We start from the raw sequence: 22886 nt of genomic DNA on the forward strand, positions 1-22886 counted from the left end.
CCCTTTGCTGAAACAATCAACCCAAGTGACAGACTAACAAAGGTTTCATATGTAAGCTTTGAAACACCTTCATGTAAGAATGACCGTACAAACCCTATGCTTGATAAAACCTAACCTGTTACCAAATGAAGGAGGCTAAAGGTTAGGTACAAGCACTTGGTTTCCAACACACGAGTGAGCACAAAGTAAGGCACAAGGGATTTGCCATCAACAGAAGGTCATTCCAACTAGTAACGACTGCGGAGCTTGAGAGAGTCAATCCCTGTCAATTGGCGTCACAACTGGTCATTCACTACTGATCACACACAAAGTGACAATGTGAGAATGAGTGGTACCTGGGAGTCCTGGGTCTTGTTATACATCTGAGCTGCCTGTTTCCACTGGTTTATTAATTGTACCAACATCTTTACAGCATTATCAAGAAGAGTGGGGTGGACATCAGTCACTTCACGGACAATAAAATACACAAATCCGGAGAGCACGTCCTCCCGCCAGTCTGGAAAATCAAGCATTAGTGCCTGCAGGGTGTTGAAAGCCAGCGCCCGCAGTTCTTCGTCCATGTGGACCGTGAGCCTACCAAGAACAGAATCCCGTTAGCGAGCCTCGGAACAAAACACAGTGTCCTCAGGAACACTTACAGCCAAGATACCTGGGCACAAACCTCTGCTCTAAAACCTAAAGATACTCGATGCATCTCTTCAAATGCTCTCTGAGGGCATGAAGATGGGGCTCACGTTCACTTTGCCATCCTATAATCCTATGTTAGTCTATAGTTTAAATTTCATATGAATGTATCCATGATCAGTGATGTTTTTACTAAAGTTCCAGGGTAGGAAGTCTTGAATTTAAATGACAGGCTGCTGTGTAGAAATACAGATGACATCAGAAATCCATTTCAAACTTCGTCCATGCTTAACATACTTTATAGTGCTCTCCTGTAATCAATAAAAAATTTGTCCAACTATACAGGATCCTAGCAGTAAATGAACATAAATAGCTCATCACAGAGGTAATGATCTAGACAGAATAAACAAATAATTCCTGAGGATGAAAATGGGAGCAACTTTAGGAGTAACATAAGAAAAGGTCTACACTTTGAAAATAAAACAATGGCGCAACAGCCCAGCAGGCCCCATAGAGCTAGGGCTCAATAAATCAGAACATATTAATTACATTTTAAAAAGTTAAATTACTTTTTAAAGACTTCAATACAATGATCATAATTTTAGTTACAGAATTTTAACAAAAAAATGAGAAAATTATATATAAAATTAAAAGGGGTTGTAGCTCTGAAGCTGTGACGCAAGCCACAACATGAACACAAGCTCCTGACCTAGAGCTGAAGATTATTTCAGTGGCTGACAACGCAAGCGAATGCGTTGAGGTTAGAAATGACTCAAAGGAAGAGAGAGTTAGAAAACACACGTTCCGTGCATGCGTGATAGGACAGAGTTAGCCACAGTGAGAGAGGGCGTGTTATGTGGTTCAGAAGGGAGGTGTCACAGTCTGCTCAACTCGGATCTGGTCTTCGCTAAGCCAGCCTTCAGCTGAGGGAGAAGCTAAAGAGACACCCGTTGCAGCTGCACAGATTTCAGAAGCAAGCCACGCAGCAGCTGCAGCAGGTACGGCGTGCCACAGTCAACACGGTGGGACTACACCTCCCGAGCCCAGTGTGCCGCCTTCGGTGGTGACACCAAAGGAACATACTGTGGAAAACAGAGTGACAATGCTTTCCATGCTAGTGACTTCCACAGCCTTTCAATCTGTGACTGAGTATCGCACACCAGTCAGCGTAACTCCGGATGGATGTGCCCGAGTTAATGACTCCCTGTGCCGAGGAGATGACAATGGGCCCTGGCTAATTAAAGTCAGGGGTTATCGTTCCTTAGGGAGTCCGCAGAGGTCTATAAATTTACGACATGCCCTTTCTTGTTGTTTGTTTGTTGGTTTCCCTTATTTTGGAGTAAGGAAGAGTCAGACATTCTAATTCCAAACCAGCATATTCAAGACTCTTTCTAGTCATGGAGGCAAATTAATTTAAAAATGGCAGCTGCAGGGGAAGTAAAGCAGCAGCAGCAATCCCACAGCTGCTCACTGCTCAGAAGCAGGCTCTTCCCCTCCTCCAGGGCCTCGACCTCTCAGGTGAGGCTTCATTCTGGGGGAGGTGAGAGCGCGGCACAGGATACTCATCTTGTGGGATCGCCTTCCACAGAGAAGTGGGTCAAGAAGGGACCAGTGAGAACAGATTTGACAGTAACTGCTCTCTCTTCTCCTCAGGAGGAAGGCTGCAATTAACCCTTTAGGGTCCTAATGGGGACCCAACTTTCCAATTCTGCTAAACTCTGGGTTTAGTTTAGTTTGGTTTGGAGACAGGGTCTCATGATGTAACTCGGTCTAGCTTCCAATTTCCAATTCTCCTGCCTCTGACTTAGTGCTGAGAGGTCAGTAGCAACACACAGCATATAGCTGCGCAATATGATTTATGGCAAAAATTAAGAGAGAAGGGCTGGGAGAAGGCTCGGGGGGTGGGAGCAGGGGAACAGCTCCAATTACCAAGTTGTCTTCTGAACTCTACACCTGTGCCATGGCACACGCACCCCCATCAGACACGTGCACATCTAATCAGGATAAATTTAAAAGAGGGCTGAGCTATTGGCATAAACGTCAAATTCCAGAGACTGTGGCAGGAGGGTTCCCAGGTTCAGGCCTGCCTGGCACGATGGAGATGAGGGCCACCCTGGACAGTGTAGTGAGATGAGACCTTGCTACAAAATGAAGCCCATGAATGCACGTATGCATGATGTCTGCTAGAGAAAGGGGTCGGGTTGCAGCTCAGCTGCTGTCTGGTACTTGTCTACTGTGCGCGAGACTTCAGGCTGAATTCGGTGCCAAGAACAACACTGCCGAGGCTGACTAGGAGAGAGGGGTTAAGGAAAGGTGCAGTTCCAGATAAGCCCCTCTGTCTCCTACATTCCTCCGGGAGACAAATACCACTCCATCTGTAGTCCCAGCACTCGAGGGGGGTGCGGCCTGCCTGTGAAATGCCAGATGTCCCCACCCAGGGCTGGAACAGGTCGCTGTTGAAATCTAGTCACTATTTACACAATTCGGTGAGTGCCCAGCAACCAGTAAACATTTTTCAATACAGCCGAGCACTCACGGTCGGGAACAGTCGCTTTGCCTGGCTTCCCAATAGGGTGTGGCTAGCCAACTGCGGTTCTGGGCTAATTCCAGGCAGATGCCTGGTCATGTTCACTCCTGTCATGCTACAGGGAGAATGCAGACAAGAGGACAACTACGGCAGTGCGTCTCACCTTCCTGACGCTGCGACCCTCTCATGCAGTCCCGCATGCTGCGGGGACCCAGGTGTAAACTGACTTTTGTTGCTATTGGTATGAATCATAATGTAAATATCTGTGTTTTCCGATGGTTGTAGGTGACCCCTGGGAAAGGATCGTTCAACCCCCACAAGAGGGGTTGGGAACCACTGGACTACGGCATGATCCGCAAAGCCTTGGAATAGTCACTGTCTGGTCTTTCGTGGAGACAGTGTGCTGACCCCTAACTGCAAGATCCCCTATGGCGTACACACAGTAGAGCCTCGGAACGCTGCCCTCTCACCTTGGAATTAGGCTAGGAAACATCATTTAAGCAAGCTATGCTCTTAATTCACGTTAGAGAACTACACTGTGCCTCGTGGGGATGCGAATACTTAAACTTGGGAGGCTCTCCTAGAACAAAAAATCTTAAGTGGGTTTTGCTCACCTGTTGGGAGTATTATTTTAAGTTGCGCTGCTTTTGTTTACACTGCATTTGTTTAACTCTGTGAAGCTGTGATTCCTTGCCTGTCTAAAACACCTGATGGTCTAATAAAGAGTTGAACGGCCAATAGTGAGGCAGGAACAAGGATAGGCAGGGCTCACAAGCAGAGAGAATAAATAGAAGGAGAAACGAGGAGAGAAGGGGGAGCAAGCAAGAGAACAGGAGAGGAGGACATCAGGGGTCAGCCACCCAGCTACACAGCAAATCATGGAGAAAGAAGCAAAGAAAAGTAACCAGAAGTAAGAAAGATACAAGTCCAGAAGGAAACGGTAGTCAAGCTGGCAAGAAACGAGCCGAGCTAAGACCGGACATTCATAACTATAAGCCTCCATGTGTGATTTATTTGGGAGCTGGTTGTGGGCTCCCCCAAAGGCAAAAGAGTAAAAAAAAAAAATCACACAATAGTCAAAACCTCAGATGCTGAATGACCATAGAAGTAAACATCAATGAGACCCGTATGCAAGGGATATTTATCATAAAGATCAATGAACTATGACTTGACAGAAAACTGGAAAATAGGGACTAGGGGAGATGTGGAAGAACATTAGAAGTTACAATTTTGAGTGGGGGCAATAAAAGATGAGAGTTAAGAGAGTAAAAAGGAAAAAGGGGGAAAAAAAGTAAATCAGCTCAAAACTGTACCTGCTGCCACCTCTGTGTTGAAGACAGCAAGACAGTGATGTCACTCACCTTGCTAACAACTCAATGAGGTCAGTTCTGCTCATGCCATCAGGAATCAGCCTTGGAATCGCAGCGATACATGTTCTAAACAAATCGATTTTGGGTTTTCTTTCCCCCCTGAAAAATGTATCACAAAAACCCAAAACAGAGTAAGAAGCGTATCATGTGGATTAGAAAAATCCATTTAGCAAATTTGTTGCCAAAGATGGGAGCCAAGGCTAATGGTTCCAGTAGAAAGGGGGCACATACAAATTCATATGAACCCAGCCGCTAGTTCCACCAACACATAAGTGGAAGGATGGAGACCATTCAGGGAAATGACAGCAAGTAATTAACTTCATTAATTAGGAAGCATTCGTACCAACTTAATAATTTCAAGTACTTACGATTTTATTTAATTTGAACTTAGCTATCTACAAACATATTAAATACTAGTTACTATTATAACTAGCTGTGTGCTGGTTAACACGTTAACTTCACAGGACGCAGCATCAGGAGGGACAACAGCCTCGGGGCATGCCTTGAGAGATTACCTACACTGGCTTAATTGAGGTAGGAAGATACATTGTGAATGGAGGAGGCACTATTCCATGGCCTAGGGCCCTGGACTAAACAGAAAAGAGAAAGCAAGTTAAGACAAAACACTCTGCTTCTGGACTGTAAATGCCATGTGACTGGTTGTCTCGAGTTCCTGCTGCCACAACCTCCCAACTACTCCTCAGTGTGCACCTGCCACCGAGTCCATGCCCACGGTCAAGTATGTTAACTCTGTGAGGTGTGCTCGTAGTTTGGACCCATGCTCTAAAGCTGTGAACTCAGATAACCCTTTCCGTCCTCGGGTTGCTTTGGTTGGGTATTTTGTCACAGTAGCAAGATGAGTAACTAATATAGTGTTGATATTATTAAATATCTAAAATTATTTAGTTTTACTACCAGATGTTCTCAAATGTCAGTATCCATATCGTTTCTTCCTGTTCTCTTGTGATACACACGTGTGCAAAGGTTTAGGTTTCATGTTGTTTAAAGGCACTGATGTTTTAAAATCCTGGGCCCTCCTGAACAGCAAATGTTTAATATAATTTAATTTTACTATATATGTGTCTATGATGGGGAGGATGCTAAGGGACAAATCTACTGCCTCATTCAGGCGAGACAGGGTCTCTACCACTGAGCTACACTCTCACCATCTGCAGCACAGTTTCTTAAAGCTTTTCACTAATTTACTTTAAATGCTAACCGATTGCTCATAGACACCGGCTTTCAATCTGATCTGTGTTTAAAGGAAAGTCTCTGGCTTTTCCTACATCCTCATTGGTTTCTAGCTGCCCAGCAGTAATCCCCAGGCAGAAAAGAATCGAAAGGTTCTAAGACTTCGGGTCAGTCTCTGTTATAGAGATATTTACACAGTTGTCACTATGTGTGGCTATACAACTGTGTGTGGTATGGATCAGAGTGACCACAAGATGAACAACACAAATCCCTTAGATGTGGCTTAAGGTACAGCTACTGAATGTCAGCAATAACGGTACAAGTGCTCTCTGGTCTGCAAGGCCCTGGATAAACCACAGATGCACACCCAGATGGTAGCCAGGCACACCAAGCCTTTCAAAACTGTTATTGACTCCTCAGTGTGCACCTGCTAACTAGTTCATAACCACGGTCAAGTGTGTAACTCCGTGAGGTATGCCTGTCCCCAAAATGTGACATTTGCAAAAGTGGACAAAGAAGAGAGGCTGGGGTCAACAAAGATGAAAATGGAGAAGAAAAAAAAAACAACTTGGCAAATTCTTACAATTTCATGTTGTCCCAGAATCTTCTCTAAATGTGAGGCTATGTCTCGAGATCCCTGATGATCTCTCACCATCAGGTATGGACGTGATTCATCTGGGTGTCACCAGTGCCATGTGGGACCAGCTAGATGCAGCTTGACAGGCCCCTGGACCACCGTGCCCAAATGCAGCAGGCAGACATGCCACAGTGACTGTTTGTCAGTCATAGTGTGACCTGGAACTTGTGGCTGCTTCTTTGAAACATGACAATTAGGGCACCACGTGGGGCATTTGTTTAGGCAACACTCTGGCCCCCACAGACGCCAGCCTTACGCCCTTTTCTCAGATACACTTTCTGGCCTCAGTGTGACATCCAGGAGTTCTGGGCAGTCTCCGAGACCTCTAAGTCATAAATTGTTTCCATCTCGTGTCTCCCTTAGTCAGTAAAAGTCTATTGTTAGTCTAAAGTTAAAGATCATGGGAAGAGAACACCAAACTAAAACATAAAAGGAGCCACAGAATAGCAAGCTGACCAGTGGACAGACACTTTAGTCACTTGAGGCTCTCACAAGACCATGGGAGGAACTGGATGTAAACTTGTTGACGCTAATGCAAGAGTACTTGTGGTGAAAAGGAGGAAGATATCTGGGAGGAAGTCAAGCACACAAAACCTTCACATTTGAAAGCTCTCAGGCCACTACATCACAGCAGTGTAAGATGACCATATATTAAATAATCCCAGAGAGAAAATATCCAATGGGTTACTCTAAGACCTACAGTACATCTATCTCAAACTGCATTTACATCCAAAATCTGCCTTATAGAAAATATTGAAGCTTGCTAGCAAACAAGAGGCATGGCTATCATAAAACATGCCATCCCATGGAATGGAAGTTCCTAACAATACAGAGAAAAAACGATGAATGAAAACTCACAAGCATGGGGCTGGGCTGTGAAACGGGTCTGTTTCTAAAGGGCTGCCCACACATTGCTCCCTCTGTGTCCTCTGGTTCCTAGACAGAAACACAGGAGCCCAGATTGGAAGGACTCCTGGCCCTTTCTTTTCTATCAAAGCAGGAATAAGTATGTGGAACCATTTGTTAGACTTAAGTCAGTAATATACCTATCTGTGGTGAGCGAGAATCATTCATGTGATAAATGAAAGTAGGGTTCATTGCTGGACTTTCATTATCTGCACTAATTCGGTATCACATAAAACAACTAAGTGGAGCTTGTGGAAGGAATCTCTGAATTTAAAACTACAGCAAAGGGCCACATGTGAGAAGTCCAGGAGAAAATGTACAAAAACAGGTAAATAAGGACCAGCCACTGACATGTACATTCCTGTGTAAACAAAGATAGTGAAAGAGGGCATATTTAGTACATACGTAATCATGTCTTCAGGCTCCTTGTTGGACATCTGCACACTGGTCATACACATGGGTCTCCCAACCTCTTTGTCCAAATGTCGAAGAATGCTGTCTAATGCTTTTCTTACTTGAGGATAATAAACTGACATTCCTGAGAAAGAAAGCACAGGCACAATAATGTCAGAAACTCACACGAGATGGCCGACTGTAATAACAACCCATCAATTTCTCAATGAAGAGCGCTTGCTGCTATCACATTAGAAGACGCTCCCAACTGTGACATGCTCTTCGGGATACTGCATACAAATCACGCAGAGAACTCAAACTCAGATTTGAGGGACCCAACATATGCAACAGCACCCCATGGGAAGACACATCTGACAAGAAGACCCTGGACAGGAATACTAAAGACATTACCCAAACGTAATCAGCAGATCACTGTACGACGGGGGCATGCACACTTGGTGCTGGGTAAACTTTAGATCTGACTATGGACTGACACAAAACAATATCCCAAAAGCAATTAATCCGTTCCACTTGACACTAACCTATGACTTTTGCCTCTTCATCAGTCAAGGTTTTATTGAGGAAAATCTTTTTCACACGAAGGGTGTTTCCTGAGGGAAGAATTACTCCTGTGGTGGGCATGGGAGGGTCGCCATCTTTCTGCTGCAGGCTGTCCGCGATGACGAGGAAGACTCTGAGGCCAATGTTCATCCTCTTCAGAGAAAACAGACCCAAGAGGAAGAAATCAGGGCCATGCACTTTATATGCCAAGGGGCTGGGAGAAAGAAGGACAGAAGGAATCTAATCTTTCGACCCGACATTGTGAACCAGCCGAGGCAGCAGAGACTACTGTGGTTTCAGATTCCCAGACGGACCCATGCCCTTCTGAGGTCACTGGCTCTCTTTGTTGCTAAGACATACTTGACACCTCTCTGCACTTTCTCAACTTCCATGACTCTTTCAGCCCCTCCCCCTCACACCACTTCTCTTCTTCACAGGAAGAAACCACATCGACCCTCTTTCCACAAGTCACAGCGATCTACTGACACACACACATGGTCTTTGTCCCCTCTGCTCTTCTCATAGTGTAGTGGGGGATGATGGTCTCTTGGACTTGGTGGAATTTCCATGAATTTCTGAATAAAAATGGCCCACAAAGGCTTATATATCTGAATGCCTGGTCACCAGGGAATGGCACTATTTGAAAGGATTAGAAGGATTAGGAGGTGTGGCCTTGTTGGAGGAAGTGTGTTACCTGGAGTGGGCTTTGAGGTTTCAAAAGCCCATACCAAACCTGGAGCCTTTCACTTAGGGATTAGGATGCAGCTCTCAGCTATTTCTCCATGTTCCCTGCCATGATGATAATGGATTGAACCTCTGAAATAGTGAGCAAGCCCCCAGCTAAATGCTTTCCTTATAACAGCTGCCTTGGTCATGGTGTTTTTTCACAGAAACAGAATAGTGAATAAGACAATGGGGGCTTGTACCTCCTAGAATATTAAAGCATCAGGCCCTTCTATCTTGTTTATTATCCTCAGCATTGCTCTTCAATTTAAAATACATCGATGTCCCTTAACCCTGAAGCAGAGCATGTGTCTCAGGTATCAGTGGGATAAGCACCCCTCACAACACTTCCCTGAAGCATGTCTCCCTCATCAGGGGAACTTCTTTTGCTTCCCACAGCACAGGCAGCATCAGGAACTCTTTTTCCCCAATACTTCCACCTCTTTTCCCAAATACTGCCACCTCTTGCCACTTCTGTGCTCCTGGCTGTGTCACCTCTCCCCCCATTCTAGGCTCCTGCCAAGCTGCCTTCCGTCATCTGTATTCTCTCCCACAGAAGGTACACAGATTTACACAGCATCAATCACTGCCCATTCCAGACTCCAAAAACTTGTACCTAGCCGCCCCCACTGACTGCATTCCTTTAAGATCAGCCTGACGTCTTAGAAGTCCCAAAATGCTGTTAGAGATGCCTGATCTTTCTCCCAGACCCGACCGCTTCTCTACGTTTCCTTGTTCAGTAAGTGTTCTGTCTTTCTCCACCCGCATCCCACTGTCTCTCCTCATATGTCACTCTCTGTGACACGCACCAGAGATTAATAAAGCAGGGACAGGCATCCCACTGGGTGGCGATGCAGTATAGGACACAAGAAGAAAGTAAAATGTCCACTCATGTTTACTAAGTAAAGAAGATAAAGCATTGAAGTGTTACTCGTCTTTAGATATAACAAAGTACTGATGTATTCCATTAACTCACACATCCGAGTGTCAGAGCCACAGTTAATAGACTCAAGAGACCCGGATGGAAGTAGAACATCCCATCCTGTGGTGGAGCTACTCTGGGCATTTGCTCAGGGCACCATTGATCGTGAGCAAGTGGGTTAATAGTTTCCTTTATCTATTTTCAAAACTTGGAAAGATTCCAGCGCTGCCCCCAGACAGACTGATGACTGAGTCAAGGATCACATAACCCCCAAGAGTACTAACTTTCACTCTCGGTATGAAAACACCATTGCTGCTACAATGACATTTTTTATCTTTACCTCTGGATTAATGGTGAAAGTTTTAGCAGATTTTCCGACACTGAGAAGATCAAATATTATTTCTTTCATTGCAAAATCCAAACGTTCCTAAGAAAAGAAATTAATTAGTAAATCATTGTACCTTGCTAGAATGTAACAAAAGCTGAGAAATATATATTGGAAACAATAGATTTCTGCTCTTAGAATGGTTAAAATGCAAATGAACGCAAGACAAATATATATGAATTAACAAGAACGGAAGTGCCTGGGGGCAGCAAGGACAGGGAAGAACCCCTGCGAAGGATCTCAATGGGGAAACAGCAAAGACACAGGAGTGCCTGAGGTACGGGGCTCGCAGACACTCTAGAAATACAGAGGGCACAGTCCAGTTCTAGAAATAAGACAGGGTGAGCAGTGTACCTTAACAGCACTGCTTCCTGAGCATAAGATCAAAACTGAAACTTGTTCGTTAATCTTTTTCATTGTTAGTCTCAGCAAATTATCATTTCTCCTCGGCACCAACCACAGATGCGCATTCGCGTTATTAAATGTTCTTTTTTCCCCTCATTGTAACAAAATAATTTGATGTGGCGGGAGGAATGGCTCAGCAGTTAAGAGCATTGGCTGCTCAGAGATCCCAAATTCAATTCCCAACAGCCACACGGTGGCTCACACTATCTGTAACGGGACCAATTGCCCTCTTCTGTCACGCAGGCACACATGCAAATATACATAAATTAAAAAAATCTTAAAAAATAATTTGATTATGGATCAACTAAACTATCTGGCTTCATTCACAAGAAATATAATGAATCTCCTAGAACCGGCATTTCCCGGAGTTGAAAGGGAATGCGTACTTTGATGTCCAAAGGGAGACACAATTGAGACCTTGGTATGGCTCCCACAAAATCCATTCAATATCCTCCTAATAAACTTTCTATTCTGTAGAGGCTAGGAAGCTAACGTTACACATCCCAGGAACGCTTCAAGGGACACAAGCCTTATGAAGTAGTGGACACAGAAGGGGTGGATACGAGGAGAGAGGAGGAGGTTGCCACCTCTTGCTCAGGGAGAAAGGCACAGCAGAAGCAGTAGGGTCCTCAGGCATCCTCACAGAGGAGGGCTCCTCTCTCAAAGCCCCCACAACACCCCGATACTTTCCCTGGCTCGGATGAGAATGGATTTCTTCCATCCTAGAAGTTTTTGGTGAGCTCTCTCTAGTCCTTAAAAGACCCCTTTGATTTAGTTATAGTTCTAGATTGTGAGTTGTGGAGCCGGCTGGGTGGGTTCACGGCACGAGTGTAAGGCCTGAGTTCAGATCCTCAGCACTCACATAAAAAAACTGCTGTGGAGTTTGCATATTCCAATAATTCTAATACTGTAAGACAGACGGGAAGGCCCCATGGGCTCACTTATTACAGACGGCTGTGAGTCACCATGTGGTTGCTGAGAATTGAACTCAGGACGTTTGGAAGAGCAGGCCGTGCTCTTAACCACTGGGCTATCTCTCCAGCCACTTTTATTATGACCATCACATACTTTCTCAACCCTCCCTCAATCAAATATGTGTCCATCTATGTAGCTCCTCCCATCCCTTGTCACATGCAAAATCATCATCGGGTCCTGTATTCTTCTGAAAACTTTCTGAATATACTTGCTTTTCACTCTTGAATCGTGTTAGCATTTTTGAAAACATTTCTCAAAATGTAGGAAAATACAAACCACCGTTGGTTAAAATGGTTGTCCCTGCCAGCCTGTGCAAGAGGGCCAATGAGACGAAGCACCCACCTGAGCAATGAACTGGATGATCTTCACAAATATGTTGAGAGGGGTGTCACGGGGGACCACGCTGCGAGAGCCTTTCGGGAAGAGCGCCGACACTATGCTCATCAGGCGACTAGGGGCAGAAGAGGAGACTTATCGGCCAAGAGACCATGATTAACACCAGTGAAGAACTCCTCCCGCTCCTGCGTCAAGGGGATTTAGACTCTTCTCCGCAATGCTCTCATGCAATTCCATGGGTCTGATGGTGACAAGCGTTTGCTTACTTCTTTGAGAACTAAGCTAGAGCTCGGAGCCCTGCATACGCTACGCTCCCGCTTACCTCTTGGCAATGCCCTACCTGCCAAGGCTTTATTCTGAATGCACTTGAAGACACAGCACTCACCTCTGGGTTACAGTGTTGCTCTCGCACTTTATTCTAATGACATAAACCCACAGCAGTCTATACAAAGACTCCAGTGCGACTCGAGACATTTTAGGGTCTTTGTTCTGTTTAAAAAACAAAAGAGAACAAGGAGAAACTTACTAAGAACACGGGCAAACATGTAAGATCAAACACATTCTCTGACAACAACTGAAAGCCCCGACCCTCCCTGCTCTGTCTGGTCTAAGAAGTTTAAACACGCCAATCTATATTTAGTTGTGCTAAGGACAGATGGTCAGAGTGACCGTCACTAAAGTTCCCGAGCTCTTCATTATGCTCTAAAAGAAGATGAAATATTAGACTCCTAGCAACATTTCTGAAAACTTCAAAATGATACACATATCACCAAACTACTTGATAAATGTCCGTACCACAATATGGACACAATCAAACTTTAGTTTATCTGCCACCATAGACAGATCGAGTAGGAAATACCAAATGGAATTAGTCACTGGACTTTGTGAGAGACGCTAGACCAGAGATCTGGCTCTACACCCAGGCCCTGGATGTCCTCACATCGCTTTTTCTCTGCTGTGATGGCCCCAGCTTCCACTGGAGACAAGACGGTGTCTGCCTCACACAGGCCAAGAAGACCAGAGCCTACAAAGCCCTGGGAACAGGGCCTGCTGCACCAAGAGTGTTCGCCCAGCATAAGCCAACCATCCCTAATCTCTATGTAGAATGAGAACATTTAAATTGCCTTATGATTTACAACGAGACAACTCTCTTATTTCAACCGGTTTTATCAGGGAATTTTCTCTTCACTCCTCCCCCTCATACAATGAGATAGCATGAATTTAAAATGTAGCAGGAAACACTTACATATCTGTTTACTGACTCCTAAAAATTTGTATTTTTAAAAATCTGTTCTAGAAAAGTTCTATATTGTTGAGCAATTAAATATGAAAACTAACAAAGAGACTTTTTTTAAATTTGTTTTTATTGAGTTATATATATTTTCTCTCCTCCCCTCCCTTTCTACCCTCTCCCATGGTCCCCATGCTCCCAATTTACTCAGGAGATCTTGTCTTTTTCTACTTCCCATGTAGATTAGATCCATGTATGTCTCTCTTAGGGTCCTCAACAAAGAGACTCTTTAAGAAAGAGTCTCCCTATAAAGCTCTGCTTGGTTGGCTTGAAACTTGTCATGCAGACCAAGCTGGCCTTAAACTCAGAGCTACTTGCCTCTGCTTTTAAGATTAAAGGTGTCTCTTAGGATTAAAGGTGTGTGATAACATGTCCAGCAAGAATTCTTAAAAATATTTTTTTTACTTTATTACTTTCATATACTTTAGCAATCTATTTTGCTTCAAGGTTTAGAATAATAAACATCTGCAACAAATAATTAAAAGCATTGCAAAAGAGATGATGTTTTATAATATACTTATCCACTAGAGACCATAAGAGATTTTGCATATATCTACATAACAATCTGATAGAATTTAAGGCTGGAAAATCTACCCTTGCTCCATGGGCAGGATCCATCATAATCCCAAACTTCAAATACTCTCCCTGGGGTAGCTTTCTGTTTGCTACTAAAGTAACCAAAGTTACAAGTAATTCATGAATATTACTAATCTAACAAACAATTTTTTGTAGTAATGTCTTCAATAAAACATAGCTTTCTACCCTTTAAATCTGATGTATCAGACATCACAATATGATATCAGCAAGAAATTAAGAAGATAGGAAAGAGAGAGACAGCAGAGAGGACAGTTTAGCCCTAAAAACCCTCTAAAGGACTCTGTGATGATGGCTACATAACACCACATGTTTGAGGAAACTCAGAGAAAACAGAGCACTGTATAAATCACAACAGTAATTCATGACGGTGGGAGAGAGAGAGGAAAGGATAGAGGAGGGAGGGAGATGGGAAGGAACTAATTCATTCATTTTGCTGTATTAGGTTGGAATTTTAAAAGTACCATAAATTGATCCAGGCCTTGAACAGAGATGTTAATTCTCTAGGCAAAATTTTTACAAATCAGAGTAATCATTTTGTTACATAGAAGTCTAAGGACTTTAACACACCAGTCAACCATGATCACCACAGTAACCACGTCAATATGTGTATTCCCCTTTCTCTAACATGAACTTAAAAACTTGCCTTGTTAGAAAACCTAAGCCAATAGGATAACAGTTTAAAAACCCATTCCTCAAGACCACGTGGAAAACCTAGGCTATTATCTCCTTAATTCCACTGGACTATATTCCTTTAACATCTTCGTTTACAACAGTCAGATGATGTAAGCTAAACACTGTAGTAAAAACCTGTGAATCAATCTCCGCCCCCCCCCCATCTCTACACTACATCCTGGGGCTGCAGTTAAGAGCAGACCTTCTGAAGAGGGCACCCTCTGTGGGCGCGGCTTCCACCTTAAAGCGGGCTGGGGTAAATCCTTCGGACATGCAATGCAACCACCGGTAAGACAAGAACAAAGGCCGCTCTTAGAGGAAATAAAGCGAGATACTTTACTTGGCGACGCCAACACAACTCACCTGCAGGGTTTCTATTTGTTTTCTGATACTGTTGTTAGATGGCATCTAAATAAAGCAACGTGAGACAGCAAACATGAACATGAGATGCAGCACATGCATGTTAGATGAAAATAAGCACAAAACAACGCAGCTCCTCACCAAGGTCTCTATTTAGAAGAAATTTGACATTTCCAAGGCAGTGGCCAGAAATGCTGAGAAAAAAAAAAAAACCAAAATAACAAAACAAAACGAAAACAAAAAAACAACCCCAAAGTTTGGTTTCCTAAAGCAGGCCTATTGTCACTCAAGCTAGGAGAAAACTAAAATGTCTCATTACCGTCTTTTTCTCAACAGCGTACTGGTTAAGTTCAAATGAAGAAACTACATATAGATCACTGGGGGCAAATCACTGTGCTGTTTTTATTTGGTCTGTCTCTTAGTAACTTTACAGAAACTTTAAAGATGGTATTCATAAACCGATTGGATCTAATCTGATTAAAAATAAAGGAATGGAAATTTACCATATTCTTCTTAAGAGACAAAAATTTGAAACTGAACTGTTGAGTGGAAATGAAGTAGCATCTCGCCTACATGAGAGCATATTTATTGTGATGGAGCCCACACTCCACTGTGACCGTCAAACTAAAACCTTGCTATGCTAACACAAGGCTCTTTGCCTGGGTCTCTGGGAGACTGTCTGCCTGCGGAGGGCACGTGTGTGTGGGCGTGAGTGGGTGCGTGCAGGGTTGCGGCTGTCTTCTGGAGTCCTCCTCCACCACGTTCCATGTCACCCAACCGACAGGCAAGGTCTCTCAGGTGAAGTGAAGCCACTGTTCTGGTCTAGTCTAGGTGGCCAGTTTGTCCTGGTGATCAGTCCCATGTCTTTACCTTCCAAGGGTTGGGCTATAGGGTAGCTGCAGTGCCCGGTCAACATCTACACGGGTTCCAGGGAACCTAGTCCGGGCCCTTATGCTGCAACAATTTAGCCAGAGTCATCTCCTCAGCCTGGTACTGTACTTACTTTTTTTTTTTTTTTTTAAGGCTGCATAATAGCTCTAAGTGCCTAGAAAATTCACTATACTAATGACTCTGGAACATAATGTCTCTTAATATCCCAAAACTACAGCCAAAATGCTTCCTTAAAACCTCAGCATCCCTTTGAGTACATTCCAGGATGGCACGGCAGACCGGAAGCAGCAAGCGTTATGAAACTGGATGACTGTGGATGCAAAGCCATCTCTATCACTACTGCCTACGTACACACAGGCCATTTATCCTCTTTTCTGCCTCGGCTACAGCGGAAATGACAAGATACAATCCCCCTAGCATCCAGTAAATATTAGAAAAAGGAATCCTAAGGAGTGGTGGTAATTAAGTGAAAAAAAATTTAGATGGATTTTTTTTTTTTTAAAAATCAAGAGATTACTTGCATTGGGTAATTGATTAGAAAAGGCCTTTGATTTAATTTTCCAATAAATAAGAGAAATAAAATATAACTTATAGCACATAACTAGATAACATTTCTTAGAATGTTTCAAACTCCTTCTACAGCTAAGCACGGTAGCCACAGTATTGGAAGTTTGATGAGCGAGAGCCCAGTCACACAATTTCTGCTGAATAGAGCCTTAAAGTAGGTTAAGGGTTAATGGCCAAGACAACTGTCATCCAAATAGTCATGCTATGCCGCGTGGCTCTTATCTCCTTTAGCCTGGCAGATTGATACAGCCATTCACATAAATGGACAATGTGCCAGAACCAGTAAACAGGAGGTAAGGGTTCAAAGGAAACAGCATTTTAAATGAAAGCCTCAAGACAAAAAAAGAAAAAAAAATGGGGGGGGGGTGCGGAGTTAAGGTGCTGTGAAAATATTGTAAGTATGTTAGGTGGAAACGAAGATATAAAGAAAGTTCAACAAAGCAACAGAAAGGTATGAACTGTCATGGAACAGCGCACTCTCCCGGAGACACTAAAAGAACATCTTAAAAACCTTCCAGAAGAAAGTGAGGCGACTCGGAAAATGCCACGTTCCCCCTTCGTGCCTATCTCCGTGTGGATGATCAAAATAAGGGCAGGAACAATTGCCTTGTAAGTAACTGACAGTGTTTCTTTCCTGGGTGTGAGACCTAAGAGTCTGATCAACTTGATCTAGTCTAAGAAGACAACCGAATGCACGTGTAAGAGGGAGAAACAGTCACAAACTGTTTTTGAACACATACATCCTTCATATACCTTACTAGGAAGTCAAACAGTGAAGGTTGAAAGAGCCCTGCTGTTCACTCGGCCTGAGACCTCCATTTAACCTATCTGAGCTCTGGTTTTACTATTGTCAAGACGTCGGGTTTTCAGGATCCAGTGTGACTTAGCCAAAGACCAGGAAGGGATGGACCGCCTCGATTATACTTCTTTGACTTGTAAGCAAATGTCTGAGGAGTCTCATCAAACTGCATTCATACGACAGTTGTGAATTCATATTCAGGTGAAGCTAATCGCTCTTCTAGTGTCAGACATTAATTGTGTGCCTAGCCAAAGAGGAAGTGAGGATGAGGCCAGCAGAGGAGCTCTGGCTACAGACTCTCACAGCTGTCTTCTCCACACCAAGAAAGCGCAGGCGTGGACGTGCCAGGCGGTGTTAGTAACAAGGAGCCCGCCTTTCAGGTCACAACAGCGCCAGGAGCTTACACACTGAGGACCTGGTACCCTGTGTTCAGATCCGCCTGCCCACACTTACTGCAGCAGAGAGGTTTTGGGGGACAGTTTACCATCAAGGCTTTTGTAAGTGACTCAGGCTTGAGCCAACATTACTGAACTTTCTTAAAATAAAAGACTAAGTATGTGGAGGGTTTTGTGAGATTAAATAACAGTTCATTTGTAATTCCTGGTAATTGTATTTGTAAGTAAATGTCACTACATCTAAGGCAATGCAATGACCCTTGAAAAGACACAATTCTGCATTAATACGAATCAAGCAGAGAATTTATTAATTTCCATATGATTCCCTGAAGAAGTACAGTCCATCACAAATATATTATTCAAATGCACCATGGGAAATGGAAGTGTTTGCTATTTACTCTTCAGTGGGTACAGAGAGAGGAACACAGCCCAGGCAGTGTCCACAGGGCAGGGGTGTGAGAGTGTCTTACCTTTAAATGCGACAAACAGTTTTGTAGGAAAATATGCCAGTTATTTAAAAAAAACTGTTTCTGACTGACACAGAGAAGACAGGTGATTAGTGGGTACAAAGCCTGTGAGAGACAGGGAGAAGAGAATTAATATCTTCACAGAAAGCCGCGGGACTCATGAATGACGGCTTCATTTACACCCTCAAAGGAAAAAAAAATTAAAGACCTTTTCCGCAGCTCCCCCATTTTCAACAGACAGACAAGGAATGAGAAATGTCCATTTCCACGAGACCTTCATTAAGCAAGCGTCTCCTGAGTTAGGACAAGGTCTTCCTTCCTCCTGGACTGTCCCATCCCTTCCCCATTACTGGGCTCTGAACAGACCAAAGGTCAAACTGGCATTTGAGTTTCAGCCGACTATGGACGAACACGAGGCTACGGCGGCTTATTTTCCAAACATGTGAAGGGAGAAGCAGGCATCACAAACGCCCTACCGAGACGGGAGGCTTAACGTGTGCCCAAGAATACAACGCATGTAGGGCAACATCTGCCACAGGCCAGCGCCATGCTAATTTCATACGAATGTGAACGGTCAATATTGACCGGTTCTCCACACTTTTCCCCAACTGCAGAAAAGTCGTGTGAAGAGGCCGGGTTTACTGGGGAAGAAATTGTCTTCAGTTTCCAACCGGAAGTGATGAAATTACACGGGAGTTGTTCTTAAAAAACGATGCTCTCAAATACAGGTTTATGGTATGAAATAAAAGAACTTATGGTTTAATATAAATATAAAACTATATTCAACATATAGTAATATAAAATTTAAAGCACCTGCCAAGACAGGTAAACACTGAGCAGGAAGTCTGAAGAACCCATTAAACACGAAGGCAGTAAAACTAGAGAAGGCCATCTGGTAGGCAGTACTCCAGGTTTCTTACAGGTTACTCAATAAACTCTCTTTTTCTCTTTCTTCTCCACCCTCCCTCTCTTTCTTACAGGGTTTCTCTAATTAGCCCTGGCTGTCCTGGAACTTGCCGTGTAGACCAGACTGGCTTCAAACTCACAGAGATCCTCCTGCCTCGGCCTCCCAAGTGCTGGGATTAAAGCCGTGTGCTGCAATATGCCTGGCAACTTTTTTTTTTCCCTTTAAAAATAAAAAGTGGAAAATCTAAAATGGAACAGGAGAGAATACGTGTGCCGTCTTCCCTGTCCTACATTCTGGGTGTCCTGCAATTTCACGTCTCTTCAATCTCTGCGGGAATCATAAACCAATCGCTACAAAACACATGGATGTTTAAACACTTCTGGGTACCAGCGAGTGCTTCTTCCTGGAACTCAGTTCGAACGTAGTCTGGTACAGCATCTCCACAAAATTTTTCAAACAGGGGACATTGACTTCATTTTTAACAGCCTGGAAAGAGAGGGAAGATAAACAGAGAGAACCGGTTACCACCAGTAAACGACAACCGTGGCCTCCTGAGAACTCTCTGCGTGGTCTGAAGAGAGTTAATGATTCACTGAGATTCGCAGAGGAGTCTTGTGCACCAAATGTTATGTTAATAAAGCAAACCTGGTCAGCGGCCTGCTAGAACAAGAGGAGAAGGAAAGTGAGCAGGCAGGAGGTGTGGGCATGACAGCCATCTGTGACCCCGTGAGGACTCAGAGGGGCCTTTTGGATGAACTCTATCGGGAGTGAGATCTAAGCTGAACCCTTCCAGCCTCGGCTCCTAAGGCTTTGCCCCTGGGAGACGGGACAAGCCATAGCATCTTCCTGGCATGGGATGCTCCTTCCCCAGACAGAACACATCTTTCTTCCTTACGCCCTTCGTGTTTGCTCAGTTGTCATCGACACCCTCAAGATGGTACTTACATAACCATACTCTATTTAAGAGTTCAACTCCCCTACCCTCAGCCAATCTTCCCTTCTGGGCACCCACGCAAGTTCTTCACAGTGCCTGCCATAACATGACATCTTACATATGCTACATCCAAGTTTATCCTGTTTGCCTGCCAGGAAAGAAGCTCGAGAATCATACAGAATCTTCCCTAGCTTACTGGTGTCTCCATTTTCTAATGCACAGTAGAGTCCCTGATACACAGAAAACAGCAGACAAGGAAGGAACAAAGACGGGTGAAGAGGGAAAGGAGGTCGTCCGAGATGTAAAATGTTCCAGGAACAAGACATCCCTTTTACATAGCACTGGGGTTAGTGGACTGAGGTATGTCCCCACAAAATTCCCATGGAGAGGGGCTACCACACATACTTAAGAGAGTAAATGGACTTGGGGAAAAGTTACTGGCAACAGATGACAGGCGGTGACTGACTTGGTTGGTTGATTGTTGTTTTTTTAAATAAAGATAGCCTTGTCTGGTTATAAAGTGAATCCGGTTCACGGGACTAAATACCAGGATAAATAACGATCAGGCTGATGGTGTCGTCTGCAAACCTTTAATTCATGGCTTTTATTTGTACCCACTTCCAAAAACCAAACAAAAAACAAAGAAACAAAACCCCTTCCTTATTTAGCACTGATTTTATAGCAAAGGCTGTGCCAACCACTGTCACTGATATCCCAACTTCTTAGCTTCTTTTTAAACGACAAGCATCTTCTGACACCCCGCCTCTTCTGAGCATGCTCCAAAAGCAGTGCAGGAGCACGTCGTTCAATTCATAAAAACACACGGGCCGCCAGACAACACGTAAAAGAGAAAGCCAAGGCAGTTTAATGTTTCCACTTGAAAATAAATATCCTCACTAAAATTCTAAGTGGAGTGAAATCTGAATAAAAGGCAATTGGCTCCCATATCTCGCCAAGACAAAGGAGGCTAGATTTGCCCTATCATCTACAATAACTACTACTATAGTAATCTATGCCGAGCAACATAACAAATGGACCTCCAGGGAGCAGGGAGCACACGGGACGAGTGGGGCTGGCATGAGCTCACAGCCCTGCAAGAGCTTTTAGGAAAGAGAGGGAAGTACGTTTTTTATATAACATATGTATGAAGACATGCGTGTATACTTACAGCAGCTACGGGGATAAGAATCTCCACAAATAAACCAGCGAGTGCATGTTTTATATCCTTATCTTTTACTTCTAAGAAATACTGAGCGCATTCCTTGAAGGGAAAAAAGGGAAGTTTAGATTGGCAAGAGGTTAAAGAATCCACAATATCACATTTTCATGGACACTTGCTTATTTTATCACAAAGCTGAGGGCAAGACAGCCTGAAGTTAAGACAGAGTCACCCCACACCAAGGAGAGCTATCTCACGTAGAATTAAAGAGAAAACAATCAGTAACAATGGCATTGAAAGGAAGAAGGACAGCCAGTGTTGGCTAACTGCAGCTGCCAGCCCCGAGGATGATGTCACCTGCATGAACTGAAACGATGCCTCGAAATCTTCCACAGGGTACATCTTCACTCGGAAAAACTTCATCCCCATTATCAAGCTGATGACACTCTGAACCACGTGCGGACTCTGCTCCTTTTGTCGTAGCTCTTTTAACTCGGTCACAAACTTCTTCCTGACCGCCTGAAACCTTTAATACACACGGAAACATCATCTGACCAGAACCAAAGACACCAGCTTCCCATGTGACCTCTAAGGTGAAATCAAAGGCCATCCAGCCCGAAGGGCACCACCTTTCTCTGCCTTCATCAGAATGACCAGGAAAACACACATAGTGGAATCTGGAATCTGTGTTGTGTTAACACACTCTGGGTTTATTTTAAAGTCAGGAGCTCCGAAAGGAGAAACCATAGAGGCTATTTTCTTGAGTCATTGGTATAGATGACACCACTGCTATTTATTATCAACAATGGAATAACACCAAATAACATCCTCAAGACACATCATCGCATACATAAGATTGTCTCCAAACGTTAAAGCCCCTTTCTAAGTTTCTTATGACAGACACATGGGGAATGGATCAGGAACTACAAATTAATTCAAAGAGACAACCAATCAATTGCAGGGTATTGCTTAGACCTGAAAATCGGTATCTCTCATGTGTAGAGACACAGAGAAAGGGTGCTGATCTCCCTGTGCGAAGGCCCGTGAAACACGTGAGCACAATCCCGAATTTAAATCAACAATCCAGTCGTTGTGACTAACATTTCCTTGCTTACAGTTTAAGAACTCTGGCGCCTGGAGGGAATCGGAGGCTGGGGCAGAAGGCCTGCTGAGAGTATGAGGCCCTTCTGGGCACTATAGCAAGTTCCATTCCAGGCCTAAAATCCTCAGGGACCAACAAAGACTGAATTGAAATCGCTACAATCAGAGAAGATCCAAACACCAAGCCTTTGTCAAGCTCCTTCCTGATTCCTTAGTGGAAATGCGCCCTGCCTCTCGGGCGCTTTGAGTCTCCTGTGCTTTGCCTCCCTTTGCACATCTCCATGCTTCTCTCTCTCTCTCTCTCTCTCTCTCTCTCTCTCTCTCACGTGGGGGGGGCGCGCGCCACAGCACTGCTCGATGGTGCTGTATTTCTTTTTCTCACAACTAAATGAGTGAAGTTAGTCCCACAAATTTCCCAGCCATTTAGCCTCCCTTTCCCTACCACTCAGAGTTAACGTGGCCACATAACTTGGTGCTCTCCAGCATCTAGCTTGCTATTATATTGGATTGGATTGGAATATCTCTGATTGATGCTTCTAAGACTGAGACACATTTTATTTTTTAAAAATCCCATGAATTACGATGTAAAGAAAAATATATTACTGCTTTTACCTAGGATTACGTGTCCATTCACCTGAGTTAAGGAATGTTGTTGGCTAAGTGGAAATGAGACATCAAGGTGCTATTTTGGGAGGCTTGATCAATTAGAACACTTGAGCTATGCTCTGAATCTTATGGCATGAGCTACACAAAGGGTCCCCAGAATAAAAAAGGATTGAAATGTACTAAAT

General features: G+C 43.9%; 1 protein-coding gene across 9 annotated transcripts in view; it reads right to left on the reverse strand.

The window, feature by feature from the left end:
• Fryl (FRY like transcription coactivator) overlaps nt 1-22886 on the reverse strand; it is a 219096-nt gene that overhangs the window by 69540 nt on the left and 126670 nt on the right. For 5 of the 9 annotated variants that reach the window (XM_026785297.1, XM_026785295.1, XM_026785296.1 and 2 more), the window contains 12 exons: nt 21352-21520; nt 21004-21096; nt 19289-19387; nt 17998-18099; nt 14879-14923; nt 12341-12444; nt 11962-12070; nt 10195-10281; nt 8191-8362; nt 7661-7793; nt 4513-4620; nt 336-573 (listed from right to left, as the gene is read on the reverse strand). In XM_026785297.1, coding sequence (XP_026641098.1) covers nt 336-573; nt 4513-4620; nt 7661-7793; nt 8191-8362; nt 10195-10281; nt 11962-12070; nt 12341-12444; nt 14879-14923; nt 17998-18099; nt 19289-19387; nt 21004-21096; nt 21352-21520 — 1459 coding nt within the window. The remainder of the gene's footprint in view (nt 1-335; nt 574-4512; nt 4621-7660; nt 7794-8190; nt 8363-10194; nt 10282-11961; nt 12071-12340; nt 12445-14878; nt 14924-17997; nt 18100-19288; nt 19388-21003; nt 21097-21351; nt 21521-22886) is intronic. The other 4 variants (XM_026785301.1, XM_026785300.1, XM_026785299.1 and 1 more) reach the window with 1 other exon arrangement.

This window comes from Microtus ochrogaster, linkage group LG1 (genome assembly GCF_000317375.1).
Source record: "Microtus ochrogaster isolate Prairie Vole_2 linkage group LG1, MicOch1.0, whole genome shotgun sequence".
In the NCBI taxonomy this organism is placed as follows: domain Eukaryota; kingdom Metazoa; phylum Chordata; class Mammalia; order Rodentia; family Cricetidae; genus Microtus; species Microtus ochrogaster.